Here is a 16,193-nt window from a genome sequence, read left to right as displayed (position 1 = left end):
AAACAAAAATTTAGTTTTAATTTTTTTTAGTTTTAATAGTTTTAATTTTAAAAATTATTATTATATAAATTTTTTAATTTTTTTAAAAATTAATTATTTTAAAAAAATGAACTGAACTTGCCAACCGAATTGACAACTTTAATGGAGTGAAATTGTCAATCCAATATCCAATTTTATTTATGCTCAAGCTGTCAACCCAATTAGAAACTTTAATTAAAAAAAATAGTGAGATTAACAAATTTAATTGATGTTGACTACCATTGACAATTTGAAAAAAAATTATCCATTTCTCTCATTTTTTCTGCTTTTACCCATTTAGATAAATACGACAAAAAATACACATTTTTTGTGTGAAAAAAACCCCGTTTTCAAATCTTAAGCTTTATGAGCAGTAATGGCTATTGATTTTTATTGCTTTAGCAGTAGATTATACTCATCTTTGTCAGGTCAAAGTAAAGTGGTGACAATGTAACATGAGTTTATTTCAAAATGATTATTTAAAAATAGTGATATTTTTTCTGAGAAGAATCTCGTAAGAACCACCCCATCTTGATAAAAATGAAAAAGAAAAAGAAAGGCTATTTAGGCAAGAGAGGTTTGAGATGATCCAAGAGAGCAGTGAGACTATTGTGTGAGGATCCACCTTCTCCAACAGCTCTCCATGCTTTCTCTTGCATCTCCCTCGCCTTCTTCCTTATCTTCTCACCTTCTTCTCCTTTATCCATCAACCTCTTCACAGCCTCCTCTATTCTCTCCCCACTCACCACCTCCTTCTTCCCCTCGTACGGCGAAATGCTCCACTCCGCCGCACCCACCTCCACCCCAAACCCGTGCACCTCCGTTATAAGCTTCTCATTATAATACTGATCACTGAAGCCCGGCATGGTCACCATCGGAACACCAGCACTGATGGCCTCCGCCACTGCGTTCCACCCACAGTGCGTCAAAAACCCTCCCACAGCAGGGTGGCTCAAGATCGAAGGCTGCGGCGCCCATCCCCTGATCAACATCCCTCTCTTCTCCTTCCCTATCTTCTCCTCAAACCCCTCCGGCAGCCATTTCTCTTCCTCTTCCTCCTCTTTGTTTTTCCGGTGAACCACCAAGATGAAAGAGTGTCCGGAGGCATCCAGGGCGGTGGCCAGTTCATAAAGCTGCTTGTCCGAAAGAAGAGAGAGGCTTCCGAAGCAAACATAGAGAACCGAGTCTTTCTCCTTTGAGTCAAGCCACGTCAGAGACTCGTGTCTGGTCTCGTTGACAATGGCAGGTTTCTTAACGCTTTGTTCCACCATGAGGGAGCTGGGGCCCACATGCCACACTTTTCTTCCTGTCAGGTTTTCGTAATGCTGAGTGTACTCAGCGTCGAGTTCAGCGAAACTGTTCACGATAACTCCATGACTCCCCTCTTCACCTTCAAGAAGAGATTCCGTCAGTGCTGCGAAACCCGGCGAGGGTTTCACCGGTAGAGTGAGAGGGTGGGGAAGACCAGGAATCTGGTAGGGCCCCGAATCGGAGAGAAAGGCTTCGGGGTGGGCTTTAATGGCCTGGATCATGCACACGTCGAAGATGGATATGGGGTTGAAGACGAGCCGCGGGATTTGAAGACTCTTGCACAGGTCCTTGCTCCAGGTGAAGAGGATGTCAGGGATGAAGACATCGGGAGGGGACTCTTTCAGGGCAGCTTCGACCTCAGACTGGATGAGGTGCGCCGCCATGTGGATTTTTCCGGCGGTGGCGCTGGTGGTGGCTGAAACGAGATTTTCCACGCCTTCCGGTAGACCGAGGTGGGTGTTGGGGAATTTGATGAGGCGGACGCGGATGTGGTGGCCGGAGACTATGTCGTCGTGGATGGTTTTTTGGAAGAGTTGGGCGTTGGCGGGAGTGGTGACGATTGTGACGTGGTGGCCACGTGCGGCAATCAAGCGAGCGAGCTGAACCAGTGGGATTTGATGGCCTTGTGCGAAGAATGGGAGGAAGTATATCTTCAAAGGTCCTGCTGACTCCATTGTTTCTTCTTCTCTTCCTCTGATGCTGATTATGATGACGATGATGAAGAAGACGATGACCAAGAGTGGCTATTTATATCTCATTATTTGGTCTCCGCGAGTGCCACGTGCTTGCATATTTATTAAACCAAGAATGGAGCACGTGATTCATTACATATATTAATGAATGTCTTTTGTTCTTTGATGTATCAAAATCAATTACTATAGTTGGACGTCAGATTCACTGATTAATATCATATTCGTTTATAGAAGTTTCATGAAAACAAGATCATAGAATGAATGGTAAAGATTGAACAGCAACTTCATGCGCTGTGTTTCTAACAGCAGGGGATTGTAGTTCCAAGAAAGGTGATGTATTTTTAAATATATAATACGGTTTACACCATTCTTTATGTTACAGTATAATATAACACGCGTGGCCCTCGTGGGAAGTTTTTTGTTTTTTTTTTTTTTTTAATTTTGAACAATTACATACGGTCAGGGTCCCCCTCATGGTCAGATGAACCTATAATTTTCGGTCATCTTATAGTGTTAGAATGAATACATCAAAATGTGACAAATTTTATTTTATAGTTATATACATTAATTATTGTCCATCACTAATAAATTCAATTACAATCATAGAAATAAACAAGTACATCAGAAAAAACAAATATACATCATCATTATAATATTAATAGTATCTAAATTTAAATACTCACTGAGCGTTTGATAATTTCTTTTGTGTGGTATTTCCGATCGAAGTAAAAAACACGATCGATTAAAAGAAATTAATTGTTCAGCTGATAACCAATAATATCTTAACCCCTTTAAAGGTATAATTACTAATCATTATATTATATATATCATTTTAGGTTGTATTTAGATTACATAAATGGAAATGCTATGAAAATGTCACCATTGAGGACCAGGGTTGCCAATAATATATGTTGGAGTTGAATTTTTTAATTAAATTTTGCTGAATTGGATGTAGGAAACTTATCAAATTTAAGACATATTTCCATGTTTTATATATATAATGTGATTGATAGGTGGAAGAGTTTATTGGTCATTATATCTCACTTAAAAGAAATTAGTATTGTGCCTGATGTTATTAACAATTCTTCGTCATAATATAATTGAAAAAAGAAATAATATTTTTGTCTAAATATTTAAATATTATTTACTTAAATATTTGCAGAGGCTCTCTCATAAGTAAAAACTTATAAATAAGAATAACTTTTGGACGCATAGTTTAGTAGACGTGTGTATGAAAGTTTATTAAAGGATTTATTGAACAAATTAATGTTTCTTTTGTTTATTTCGTTCATTTCGTTTGCAGGTTTTGAAGAAGGTCACACAATGTTTCTCAGTAAAGGTACAACGTTTAGAAATCATAACAAAGCTTCTCAAAAACACGTTTTTGTTGCAAAGCATTGTTGTACCTGCTCCACCACCTAGTTCACAAGTTATCATACAAAAACAAAATAACACCTAAGAGAAAATACATTAACTAAGACTAATAAATTGCATCAACTATCTTACCCTACAATTTCATATAAGAGTTGCATAATGCAACATTTATGATTTTATATCAAGTATTAAAATGCATCAACATTTGAATGGGAACATTAAAAAAAAGTTTATTAGCATATACCAAGAACGGATTCTAACCATGAAAAACCGGACTCAAAAGGGTAATTATCGTGGGCTTAGTATTAATGAGAATTTCGAAGCTAATGTAGTCGACGTAAAGATATTGGCGGGTGCAGGCGACACATGACGGGTGTTTTCTGACAATATCAACAATTATAGTCAAGAATCATGATTCATGAGCATTATTATGAAATCAACATTGAGTGTAAGAAAACAATGCTTATTAAAATAATAGATAATGAAGAAGTATAGAGCTGTAACTTATTCAAATCTAATCCAAATTCCATTTTACAGATGCATATGGCAGAAGAACAACTCTGCTCATTGTCAAACAGATTCACTCATAGTCTCACTAGATCTGATTTGAGATGAACTAATATTTTTAAGTTGACATGTTGGTCACCAGAATCACCCTTAAATATGTAAATTGAAATTGAAACCCACCCCAAAAAACATTACTATTAGGGTTGGATATCAACCCCTTAAATCAAACAGTGCAAAATCAAAGAATAGAAGGAAAAATGGGTAACAAAACTACATCAAATGCTCAATAACACAAAAGTGAGCGTGCATCACCACATAAGCAAACACAATCCATGAAAATCAAGAACTTCAAAAACACAGAAAATCATTGAGAAGGAAATAATGTGTTAGGGTTATACCTTCAAACCATTGAATATCAAGAACTCCAAAAAACACAGAGAGAAATCAAGAACCTAGGGTTGAGTCTTCAATACACAAAGATTAAAAAAGGAAATGTGAAACTCACGATTGTCGCACATTTTCACGGTCGCACTACTCAAGCGCTCGAAAATGTTCAAGCTCGCAATCGAAAATGCTCTCATCAGTCGAAAATGCTCAAGCTGACATTCGAGTTCGTTATGTGTACGTTATGCAGTTTTCAAACACCCAAACAATTAGAAGTTTTCAAATAAATTAATTATTTGTGTACGTTGACCTTCATAATTTTATTATTTTTAATTTTAAAATACATAGCGTGGGTAAACCTTCAAAACTTTAAGTAGCATAGCGTGAGCTTAACCTTTAAAGGCATATCGTGGGCTTAACCTTCAAAAATTTAAAATTTTATTATTATTTATATTTTCAGTAGTGACCGTTTGACCAACGCAACCTTTTTTTATTTTTTTTTAAGTTTGCGTGAGTATAACCCACGCTTTCTCATATTTTATTTGATTTTTTTAATAGTGACACTACAAAAAATAGTGTATATTGTGGCGGTTATTTTCGTATAAACTAACGTTTATAACCGCCACAATATACATGTGTGACGATTTTTCAAACCACCATAGAACTTGCTAAGTAGTGTCAGTTATAACTGTCGCAATTTAATTCATTAAAAAATATTTTTGACACCATTAGATAAGGTATATTATGACGTTTTGAACTGAAATAATTTTCATTCTAAAAAAATGAAATTTAGCCGATATTTTTTTATAATCTAGTTTGTATAATTAAACAACTAAACATATTTAATTATAATAGTATTTAATTAAATATGTTTTCATAATAAAAAATATAAATGTTAATAAAATGAAATACTATAAAAATTTATAAGCATAAATTAGAAACACACATTATATCATTTGAAAATTAGAACAAGTTGATACATAATTGTTCAAAAGTAAAGAAACCACAATATTTTTAAATATCATAGAACATTCAAACTATTACAACATGTTCATCCCTAATTAGTTTTCTTTTCCATCTTCCTTGATCAATTTTACTTTATGCACTTGATCTTATTACTTGATAAGGTGATGGAGCAACACTTCCAACATCTGTTACCTAAAATAAATAATAAATAATTTGATGTTAAGAATTTTCAATATTTATAATTATAAAATAAAAGATGAAAACGAAAGAAGTAGGTGGCATGAAATATATTTAAGTAGCATATATGGCTGGAAATTAACGAGTGCCAAACAGGTGTATACATTCATGCATGCTTTGATTTCCTATTCACCTACCCGTGCTAAATTCCTCCACTAGAGTAAAAATAATAATATAAAACTAGGTTAATGAAACTAAAATAAGAGAAATAATATCTTAATATTTTACAGAAAAAATATATCAATATATAATTTTAAATTAACAAACAATGTTAGTATATGTTTGAATAATTTTAAATTCTTAATTTTTTTTCTTTGGATGCAAGTTTCAGTTTCTTCTAAATCTATTAAAATATTTTTATTTAGTCCATGAACACCCTTGCGGTCCCTAGGGCAATGTTATACCTTTTGCTCCATTGAAGTGTATTTGAACCTGATGAAAGGGTCTAAGGTAAATAACCATTCTCCATGTACTCATAAACCAACAACCTATGCACTATCCCAAACATGCATATTAAGTTCATGTAGTTAAACTTTCCAATGATGCTTACCTTAGTCAGAAACTCATTTTCTATCTGCATATTTGTTTATTGCTTTTATTGCTTTCCTTTCTAATCATCTTTCCTTTTTTCTGCCACCGTTCTGTCTGCACCAAAAGTGAGATGAAAATCAGTAAGTTATTTGTGTTTGCTTTTATGTACACAAATGATACCTTAGCATTCATCGTTTACTTTGTGCCAAAATTATGCTTTTTGTCTAGTTCTCTAATTTGTTCTATAACTTTAAATTAATAAATATCATTCCATAAGACAACTTTGACTAACATCATTCAGAAATAGCCTTAAATTCTTGCTCTATTGGGACTTTAGATTGTAGAAAAGAACAAAATAATATTAAAAAGTAAAAGCTCGGACGAATGCTAAATGTTCAAAACAATAATTTGGTTTCAGTTCGAATATATGATTGCATCTATAACAAGGGTCGTCAACAATCCCTTGTTATCTGATAACTTCAGAAACCTGTTGAGTGTTGAAGCTAATCGAGAACTCTCACATATTCACATGAATATGACACATGATTGATTTGATATTTAATTGACTTTTATTTTCTAGATATAACATTCTAAGCAACATCTCTGCTGAGAATTTGAGATATTATTCTAAACTCACCTTGCCCCTAGATGCTACACCAGGAAATTGTGACCTTCCCACTCCACCCATTTCAGATTGCTGGGGTACATTATCATCCTCGATAATTGACTTGGCTTTTCTGGCTAGAACACCCCAAAATCCATTCTTGGACTCGTTCATGTTCTTCATGGATGTATATTCATAGGGTCTTGAATCCTATATATACAGCACCACAAAATGACTATTATTTTGAATCAACATAGTGATACTCTAAATACTAAGAATACACATTAAAAGAGACATAAAAAGTATGCATACCTTGAAATGAACTTCCAACCTTAACGGATTCACTCATAAAAAAATAAAATTAAATCAGAATTAGTTGTAACAGACTCATCCACTTTTTACTTTTAAGTAATAACCAATTTCGGAATTGGAATTATCCAGACATCAACAATTAAAAGAAGCAGCTGACCTAAATTAGGGGCAAAAAACTAATAAAAGAATTCACCAAACGAGGGAGAATTATACAAAAGATGAGAAGGCACACTTAGAAAAATACAGAGCTATACACAAACACTGCAATCCTAAAGATCAAAAGTTGCTAATACGAAGGTACTGTGGAGGTTTTAAGTTGACAGCGTTTACATACACAAGGTTTTGACTACTTTTGCTAAAGTTGATATCACTTTCACACCCTGCTCGTATTGCAACCACAATATGAAACTGAAGAATGATAACACCCTGTATGCTACACTACATAACAACAACACGAACCCTAAAATCTAAGAAGACCTCCATTTCCCTGCACCACTTTTTGCGATTGCACCTATGAAGCCCAGACACGGGTACAGGAACGGATACGGACACGAACACGGAGATACGGCTAAATTGAAAATTATAGGACACGGGACACGGCTATGTATAAATTAAAATGTAGTAATATATTTTGTTATATGAAAAAAATCAAGAAAAACATTTATAAAAATCCACTTGAGTTCACCAATGCACTGGTTCTAACTCATATTTATAAAGTTTATTTTTCAAATTATAATTTTTTTTAAAATAAAATATATTATTTATTCTTAATTTTCTTTTTTATTTCTGGAATTTTTAAAGATTTATATATATATTTTTATTTAAATGATTTGTTTAAGATTTTATGATTTTATTTGAGATTTTAGTTAAGATTTTATGTGAAATAAGGGTTTTATTTGATATTTTAGTTAAGATTTTATGTGAAATAAGGGTTTTATTTTAGATTTTAGTTAAGATTTTCTGTGAAATAAGGGTTTTATTTGAGATTTTAGTTAAGATTTTCTGTGAAATAAGGATTTTATTTGAGATTTTAGTTAAGATTTTCTGTGAAATAAGGGTTTAAAGAGTGCACCGTGTCCGTCCGCCGTCCGTCCGCCGTGTCCCAGGAGTGGACCGCGCGCCATCCGCCGTGTCGAAGGAGTGGACCGCGTCTCCTCCGACGTGTCCTGGAAGAGGGCCGTATCCGGCCCAGGCAGGTGCGTCCGACACCGCGTCGTGCACGCACCCACCGCGCACCCGTGTCGGAAGCGTGTCGGAAGCGGTAACAGCGTGATTTTTGCTGTATCCGAGCTTCACAGGATTGCACAGGAAACAATGCGCATCAACAACTACCTCACAACATCCAAATACAGTTATGATGTTTCACTAGCATAGGAAGTGTTCCCCACTTTTCCATAGTTCGTACCATTACTTTAACAGGATTTCTTTAACACATTCATTGATGCAGAGATTTTACGAAGCTCTTTTAAACTAAACTACTCTATTTCCCTTTGCCTATTCTCCATTTAAGAAGATTTCTCTTATTTTCTTCTCGCTCGATAAAAAAATATTCAATAAACCCTATCCAGCAGACATCTCATGAGCAATAATATACAACGAACAAATTGAAATCAAAATAGTACAATCACACTTAGCATATACATCAGAATTTTCATATTTTCTAAAGAGAGAAGTGGACCTTGGAGGAAGGATGAGGAGTTGGAATGGGTTCAAAAGGAGTTGTCGGAGAAGCAGAAGCAGAGGAGAGACCATAGAGAGAGGACATGGATGAGTCGTGACGCGCCAAATAAGCTTTGCTAGCTTTTGCAGCAAGCGAAGACGAAGATGAAGACGACACTAAACCTGATCACAAACCTAGACAAAAGTTTCAAATCCTTGCGCGCGAGGAGGCGGCGATGGCGGACAATGAAGGGCGTGACGAGGTGGCGATGACGGACAGTGAAAGGCGCGAGAGTGAGGGTTTAGGGCGCGCGAGAGTGACTGAAGGTGAGAGTGTTTCGTGAAGGCAAAAGAGTTTTGTGAAGGCAACTTACAGAGAGAGATGGCAGCTTACAGAGAGAGGGAAGAGAGGTGTATGAAAAGTGTGAAGAGTTAGTGCATTCGGTGTTAAAAGCAAGTTTTAAAAAAAATGCGGGAATTTTATTTTAAAGGATAATTATGACAGTTAAAAATGACATATTTTAAAGGATAATTGTGACGGTTACTAAAATGTCATATTATACGGAAATTTGTGACGATTAGTAATAACCGCCATATTAAAATCGTCATTTTATATATGATTTTTTTTTTGTAGTGTGAAGGCATATTTGACACTATTTAGTGTCCACATGCCACCCTCACTCTTTTTTTTGCAGTTAAATATACTTTTTCTTGTAGTAGAAGAACAATTTCATGAAAAATAAGTCTAAAGTTGAAGAAGTCATAAAGAAAAACAGTCAATCTTAACAACTAATTTTATCCGCATCAAGTATATAAAGAAACTGAAAAAACAAGAATACATACACAAGAAAATATATAGTAATAGAATAGTTATACATCAAGTTTTGAAGTTTTTTTTAAATAGTCTTTTGAATTGTTTTTTCTCTGTAAAAAATCACCATTGAAATATTTTTTTAGAGTAACTTCTGATATAAAGTGAGCTTATAATTGTATTAGTCTAGAATCAATTGAAACTTTTGTCTATTTAACCTTAGTGTTTATATATAATTTTAACTATTTTTGCATTGTAAGTTAAAAGTGTCTTGTTTGTCAAATTTTTTTTACACATCTAAGAGTGACTCAATAAAAAATATTTGTAAAATATTGAAGAAAAACTCATAAAAGATATTTGTATCGTAAGTTAAGAGTTGTAATTGAATAATATCCATGTTACACTTGTTGATTAATAAAACTTTACGAATTACCAAAGAATTGGGTGTAGTATTTATTGAGACATGTGTTTGTATCTCTTTTTTCTTCCTTTCATCTAATTTGATATCAAAGAAATGGGTTGCACCACATTTGAAGTGTCATAAATGGGTCAAAACAGGTTGATCCCAACAAATTTATTGGCTATTTTGTTTGACTCATCTTGCATACCAATCATGCTTTTTAAAAAAATTATACAACAAAAGTTTGACATCCTAAGATGTTAATTAGTGCTTAAAAACAACAAATCAGGTAAGATGCAAGTATTTCATCTGACAAATGATACAACATTGTACAATCTTTTCTCAAAGTCTGATAAGGTGCACATAAGAATAAACAAAGTGCACACTAAACATCAATAGACGGTACACGTAGGATAAGAAAATCTTATGCTTACTCTATATTTGCAGAGAATGTCTGTTTGCCAATGAAATCCGTTCAACATCAAATATAAAACAAATATCAAAGACTTTTCGAGACACAAGTTAAAGTTATTTTCATCATGAACCTCTTGACACAAGGAGTCTTTCAAATCTAACCTGATTATTTTTCATGTATAGAATGCACTGTAACCATAAATTGGTGCTAAAGACTATGCTACTTAGGAGATCAACATTGTTAGTTATCAAGGATGTTGCAAAGAGAAATGCGCGAAAATCAAAGTTGTACTAAATGCAAAGATCATATTAAAGCTCGTTAGACGTAAAATGAACATTTATAGAAGTTGAAGTTGCCCAACGACTATAAACATTCAACCCTCCCTTCTTGATATTTTCCTAATTTTCACAATACCTAACAAAATACACTATAATCAAATAACACAATATATATTAGTTTCTCTTTTACACAAAATATTTAAATAGCATGTTACATAACATAAATTCTCAACAAATTAATTAGATGATCAAATTATCATAACCTCCCTTTCTCCATTACGATTATGTACGCTCTATTAAAACATCACGTAGAAAAAAACACTCATATTCATTGAGTGTAATAATGCCTAAACCCTAACATTGTTACAAAAGTATTCTTCTTGCCACATCACTCCCATCACAATTATAAAGAACTCCATTACCACATCCTTTGATACAGTGATGGAGCGGGGATGAGGAAGAACACAAAGAAAGCTAGAAAAATAAGTGTTGGGATAGAGATATAACAAAATAAAAAAAAAACAACTTTTAGGATAAAAGTACATAACCAAGAACATGCATACTCTCCTAGTCTAGTGGGATATATAATACCCTTTGAGAAGCTATTTGTCCTAATAGACAGCTGTGCTGAAAATACTGAAAAGCTATAACATAAAATCCTAACAGAAAAGGGGATCCATTCCCTACAAAGGACAAAAGAGATTCTTTTAGATATAGTCATTTAACCAAATGGGCCTAGATACCCTTCTAATGAGCCTTGTGGTTGTGAGTCCAGTATCAATAGTCGACCCTTGCAGAGTAACCTTGTCCTCAACGTTTGAGATTGATGAACTTGGTGGAGGAGTTGTGGTGGATGACACGGTGGTATAGGAACTAGGGGTGCGGAAGGTAAAACGGGGTGGTGTGGTTATTGTTTTATTGAGAGCGAATGTTGGTGTTTGGGGGGAGAAGGATTGGGCCACGCTATTTTTTTGGTGGGAGCTTGTTTGGGGAAAAAATGTTGGAATATTTGATGTGGGTGGTGGTTGGTGGGCCAAGGTAATTTCTGTGGTGTGGGGGTAGATGTGAGAGGGTGGGAATATATTGGGAAAGTGTGTTGGGTTTGGTGCGGGCTTTTGGGTCATGTTGGGGTGTGGTGTTAGCAAAGGGGGTTGAGAGTGGGTTGTAGAATGACATGTGAAGCCCAAAGGGAAATGTTGGGAATGGGAAGGGTTTTGTAACGTTGAAAGGGGGTGCGTGCCAACTACTTGTATTGAATGTGGCACAGAGTCACGTGAAGGTGTTGCAGGGTGTTGATGACGTGGTACAGTGTGGGTCATTGATGGAGATGGCGTGGCGTGCATTGATGGTGTGGGTAGATGGTTAGGTGCATTTACTTGTGGAAGTAAATGGGTAGGTGAGGGTAGTTGTGGGAGTAAATGGGTCCGTGAAGCAGAGGTGGCTGGTTGGTGGAGGGGTTTAATGAGGGCTCCTGATGGAGGACACGTGGCGTGTGTGGATGGCATTAGGATTGTGTTAGGCGAGCTTGAAGTCTCACTTAAGGTTTCACTTAGGTTTATGTTGGGAGGGTGCAAAAGGTGCGAGTTTATTTCCTAATTGGGAGGGTGGTGGGGTAGAGGGGGTTTTGGTCCATGATATGGTTTGAGAAGAGATATGTGAAATACTGGGTGAATCTTGAAATCTGGTGGGAGAGCTAATTCATAAGCCACTTCACCAATGTGTTTGGTAATAGGGTATGGGCCATAGAATTTTCGGGAAAGCTTGTGGTGAGGGGAGCCGGTGAGGGATGTTTGGCGGTAAGCCTTTCGTCGGAGGAGTACCCAATCGCTGACGATGAAAACATAATGACGTCGTCCAATGTTCGCTGTCTTGGCCATGTGTTGTTGTGACAACGGCAAATTTGTCTTCAACTGATGCAATATCTGCGTTCGCTCTTTGAGGGTGGTTTCCAGATTGGGTTCTGATGCAGTACCGGACACATAATCCGGGATAGATGGTGGTGGTCTTCCATAGAATGCTTGGAACGGGGTTGTTTTGATGGCCGAATGGTAAGAAGAATTGTACCAAAACTCGACGAGGTGTAAGTATTTGTACCAACTCCGCAGATGGTCACTGGTGAAACACCGAAGGTATATCTCTAAACTTTTGTTGATAACCTCGGTTTGACCATCTATCTGAGGGTGATAAACCGTACTAAATTTCAGTTTTGTGCCTTGTAGGTGAAAAAGCTCATTCCAGAAGTTACTGAGGAAGAGCGGGTCTCAGTTTGAGATTATGGACTTCGGAATGCCATGCAACCTATAGATCTCCACAGAAAAATGATTGGCTAGATGGAAGGCGGTGAAGGATGTGGGGAGGGCTATGAAATGAGCTGATTTTGAAAGTCGGTCACAGACCACCAAAATAACCGTATGGCCGAAAGATGATGGTAAGTGGGTAATAAAATTAGTTGTTAGTTCATCCCAAATTCTGGTTGGGGGGGTTGTAATAATCCTAAGGATTTTTGTTGATGGGTTTGTTCTGTTGGCAGGGGAGACACTCTTTGATGAACAATTTTGTGTCTTTGTACATACCTAACCAATAGAAAGAGGCAGCTTAACGAGCTAGAGTGGCTTTGAGACTGGAATGCCCTGCGGATGGGGTTGCATGAAACTCGTGAAGAATGGATGGGCGGAGGTTGATTGCTGATGGAATGTAAAGTTCTGGCCGTGGTACAGTAAGTCATTGTGAAAATTGAAATTTGAATTGAGAATACCTATCAATTTTGTTTTTTCTTGTTGTCCATTTGTTGTCTAATAGTATTTTTTTAATTTGGTGATGAGCTCGGGTAGTGGGGAAGAGATGGTTAAGAAAACTGAGGGTGGTAGCCTGGAAAGGAAATCAACAACTTGGTTGTGACGTCCGGGCCGATAAAGGATATCAAAACTGTACCCAATAAGTCGTGAAGCCCATTTTTGTTGTTCCGGTGTATGGCAAGTGCTGGTAAGTAATCCCCTTAAACTTTGTTGGTCTGTGATAATTTGAAAGTGATTGCCAATGAGATAGTGCCTCCATTTCTTAACAGATTCAGCAATTGCTAGCATCTCTTTAACGTATACTGAACTGCTTTGTTTCTTTGGACATAGCTTCTTACTGAAGAAGGCAATAAGGTGCCCTGCTTGAGATAAAACAACTCCAATGACGAAATTGGAAGTGTTTGTTTCTACTACAAAAGGAATGGTGAAATCAGGGAGGTTCAAGATAGGAGGTGTAGTTAGGATATTTTTGAACTGTAGAAAGGTTGTGTTGGCCATGTGATTCCATGTAAAAACTTTCAATTTGAGTAAATCCGTGAGTAGAGAGGCAAGAGTGGCATATCCGTGAATAAACTTCCGATAAAACCCCGTAATGCCAAAAAACGCACGCAACGTAGTGAATGATTTGGGCTCGGGCCACTGTAGAATAGCTTGAATTTTTTATGAATCCGGGGAAACCGTTCCCTGTTGAATGATATTGCCCAAATAGGCAATTGTAGGGGCTGCAAAATTGCATTTTGATTCTTTAACAAAAAACTGGTGAGTCTGAAGTAATTGGAGAACAATGTTGAGATGTTGAATATGGTCTGTCATGGATGTACTATAAATTAAGATGTCATCAAAGAAAACTAGTATAAAACGCCTTAGATAAGGTTAGAAGAGGTCATTCATTGCAGCTTGAAAGGTAGACGGAGCATTAGATAAGCCAAATGACATAACTAAAAACTCATAATGACCATCAAAGGTTCAAAAAGCTGTCTTGTTGCAGTCTGTGGGGTTTACCCGTATTTGGTGATAGCTAGATCTTAAGTCTAGCTTAGTGAACACGCGTGCCTCAGTTAATTCATCCAAGAGTTCCTCAATCGTGGGGATAGGAAATCTATCCTTCACCGTGATAACATTTAGAGCCATGTAATCCACACAAAATCTCTATGATCCATCTTTTTTTTTATGGGTATGATAGGGGAAGAGAAGGGGCTGGTACTTGGTCATATGATGCCCTCATATAACATTTCTTGAATGAGAGAAGTCATAGTGTGTTTGTGGGTGTGGGGATAACGGTAGGGTTTGATATTTATACGGGTGGAGTTTGGGATCAAGGGAATGTGATGGTCATGGGGGAGGTGGGGAGGCAACCCGTGAGGAGGTGAGAAAAATGAATGGTATGTATGGAGTAGGGTTTGAATCGTGGGGTGTATACTTGGTGGGGAAGGGTTGGGGCATGGTAAGGGATCCGGTTGAAAGGTGAGCAAATGAAGTCATGTTATGGCTTTGGTATGTAGGAGGTGACAAATATTGGTGACAGAAGCGTGTGTGTCTAAGAGTTTGATGGTTCCAACTAGGGTTATGAGGGTGCCTTGCTGATGGAAAGAGGGTTGTGGTGTAGAGAAATCTGCTTGTAGGGGTCCGAGGCAGCGCAACCAGTCCATTCCTAGGACTACATCTGCTCCTTCAATTGGGATGAGGTAAAATGGGATGGAAAAAAAATGATTTTGTATAGAAACAGTAACTGTAGGATTGAGATGTGTGCAATGAATTTTTCGTCGTTTCCAACCATGATGGAAAAAGGTTTAATAGGAAGGGTGCAAAGGTTGAGGTGATGGGCTAGGCGAGGTTGGAGGATATTGTGTGAACTCCCAGTGTCTATTAAAATGGTAACGAGTGTATGATGAATAAACCCCTGAAGTTTGAAGGTGTAGGCCGAGGGGGTTCCAGAAAAGGCCTGGAGAGATAGGTGTACAGGAGTAGGGTCATCAGTGTCAGAAACAATATCTAAGACTGTGAAGGTTTGGGGGGGGGGGGGGGGGGGAGGAGGGGGTTTCTGGTGTAGGTTCTTCATTAAGAAGTCTTAAGAAACGTTTGGTGATACATTTGTGACCAGGAATTTTTTTTTCCGTCACAATTGTAACATAAGCCGGCTGCTCTACGTTCTTGTAATTAGGTGGATGAAAGTTTTTTTATAAGTAGAGGTGAGTGCAGTGGTTTTTGTTTGGGGTTGGAAAAGGGGACATGGTGGTGGTAAAAGATGGGGGGATGGTTGTGGAATGATGGGTTACGGTAATATTTCCTTGAATCATGGATTTTAGATTCCAAGAGCTTCGCAAGGCCCATGGCTTGGGTGATTGAGGTAGGTTGAAGAACAAAAATCTCTCTTCTGATTTCTGGGACCAAACCTGAAATAAAACAATTGAGGATCATCTCAGGTGTGAGGCCCAAGACTCGACCCCCACCTCTAACGTCATGAGTTTGTTGGATTTGGGTTTGGAGTTGGGCTAGTTTGTCTAAAATGGTTTGGAGGGTTTCCTCTAAATCTTTGATTGATTTGGGAGGCATGGAGATAGGTTCAATGAAAACACCAAATTGATACAGTGATGGAGCGGGGATGGGGAAGAACAAAAAGTGTTGGGATAGAGATATAAAAGAATAAAAAAACAACTTTTAGGATAAAAATAACATAACCAAAAACATGCATACTCTCCTAGTCTAGTAGGATATATAAAATACCCTTTGAAAAGCTATTTGTTCTAATAGACAATTGTGCTGAAAATACTGAAAAACTATAACAAATAATCCTAACAGAAAAGGGGGTCTAATCCCTACAAAGAATAAAAGAGATCCTTTTAGATATAATCATTTAGGTTGTGTTTGGATCTGAGTGAATACTATTCACTCGGATTGA

General features: G+C 36.8%; 2 protein-coding genes and 1 long non-coding RNA gene across 4 annotated transcripts; 1 reads left to right on the top strand and 2 right to left on the bottom strand.

Annotated features, from left to right (window-relative positions):
• Positions 1 to 461: 461 nt before the first annotated feature.
• Positions 462 to 2,387, bottom strand: LOC137819146 (UDP-glucose flavonoid 3-O-glucosyltransferase 7-like). The gene has a single exon (XM_068622910.1). It carries the CDS (start codon positions 2,001 to 2,003, stop codon positions 579 to 581), a length of 1,425 nt encoding a protein of 474 aa, XP_068479011.1. The 5' UTR covers positions 2,004 to 2,387; the 3' UTR covers positions 462 to 578.
• A 3,647-nt stretch (positions 2,388 to 6,034) lies between these two features.
• Positions 6,035 to 8,998, bottom strand: LOC137818798 (uncharacterized). 2 transcript variants are annotated; one of them, XM_068622407.1, is made up of 3 exons: positions 8,615 to 8,998; positions 6,658 to 6,834; positions 6,035 to 6,134 (listed from the first exon to the last, which is right to left on the bottom strand). In XM_068622407.1, exons 1-3 carry the CDS (start codon positions 8,699 to 8,701, stop codon positions 6,060 to 6,062), a joined length of 339 nt encoding a protein of 112 aa, XP_068478508.1. In that variant the 5' UTR covers positions 8,702 to 8,998; the 3' UTR covers positions 6,035 to 6,059. The 2 variants fall into 2 exon arrangements, with proteins under 2 accessions (XP_068478508.1, XP_068478509.1); XM_068622408.1 differs by having other exon boundaries at positions 6,036 to 6,130.
• Positions 8,999 to 12,034: 3,036 nt separating this feature from the next.
• Positions 12,035 to 14,094, top strand: LOC137819330 (uncharacterized). Its single transcript, XR_011082269.1, has 6 exons — positions 12,035 to 12,628; positions 12,719 to 12,787; positions 12,884 to 12,927; positions 13,030 to 13,215; positions 13,331 to 13,481; positions 13,625 to 14,094. It is a non-coding gene; the product is annotated as an uncharacterized lncRNA (long non-coding RNA).
• Positions 14,095 to 16,193: the final 2,099 nt, after the last annotated feature.

The sequence above is a fragment of the Phaseolus vulgaris genome, chromosome 10 (genome assembly GCF_000499845.2).
Source record: "Phaseolus vulgaris cultivar G19833 chromosome 10, P. vulgaris v2.0, whole genome shotgun sequence".
Classification (NCBI taxonomy): domain Eukaryota; kingdom Viridiplantae; phylum Streptophyta; class Magnoliopsida; order Fabales; family Fabaceae; genus Phaseolus; species Phaseolus vulgaris.
This window is presented reverse-complemented; position numbering and strand designations above follow the sequence as displayed.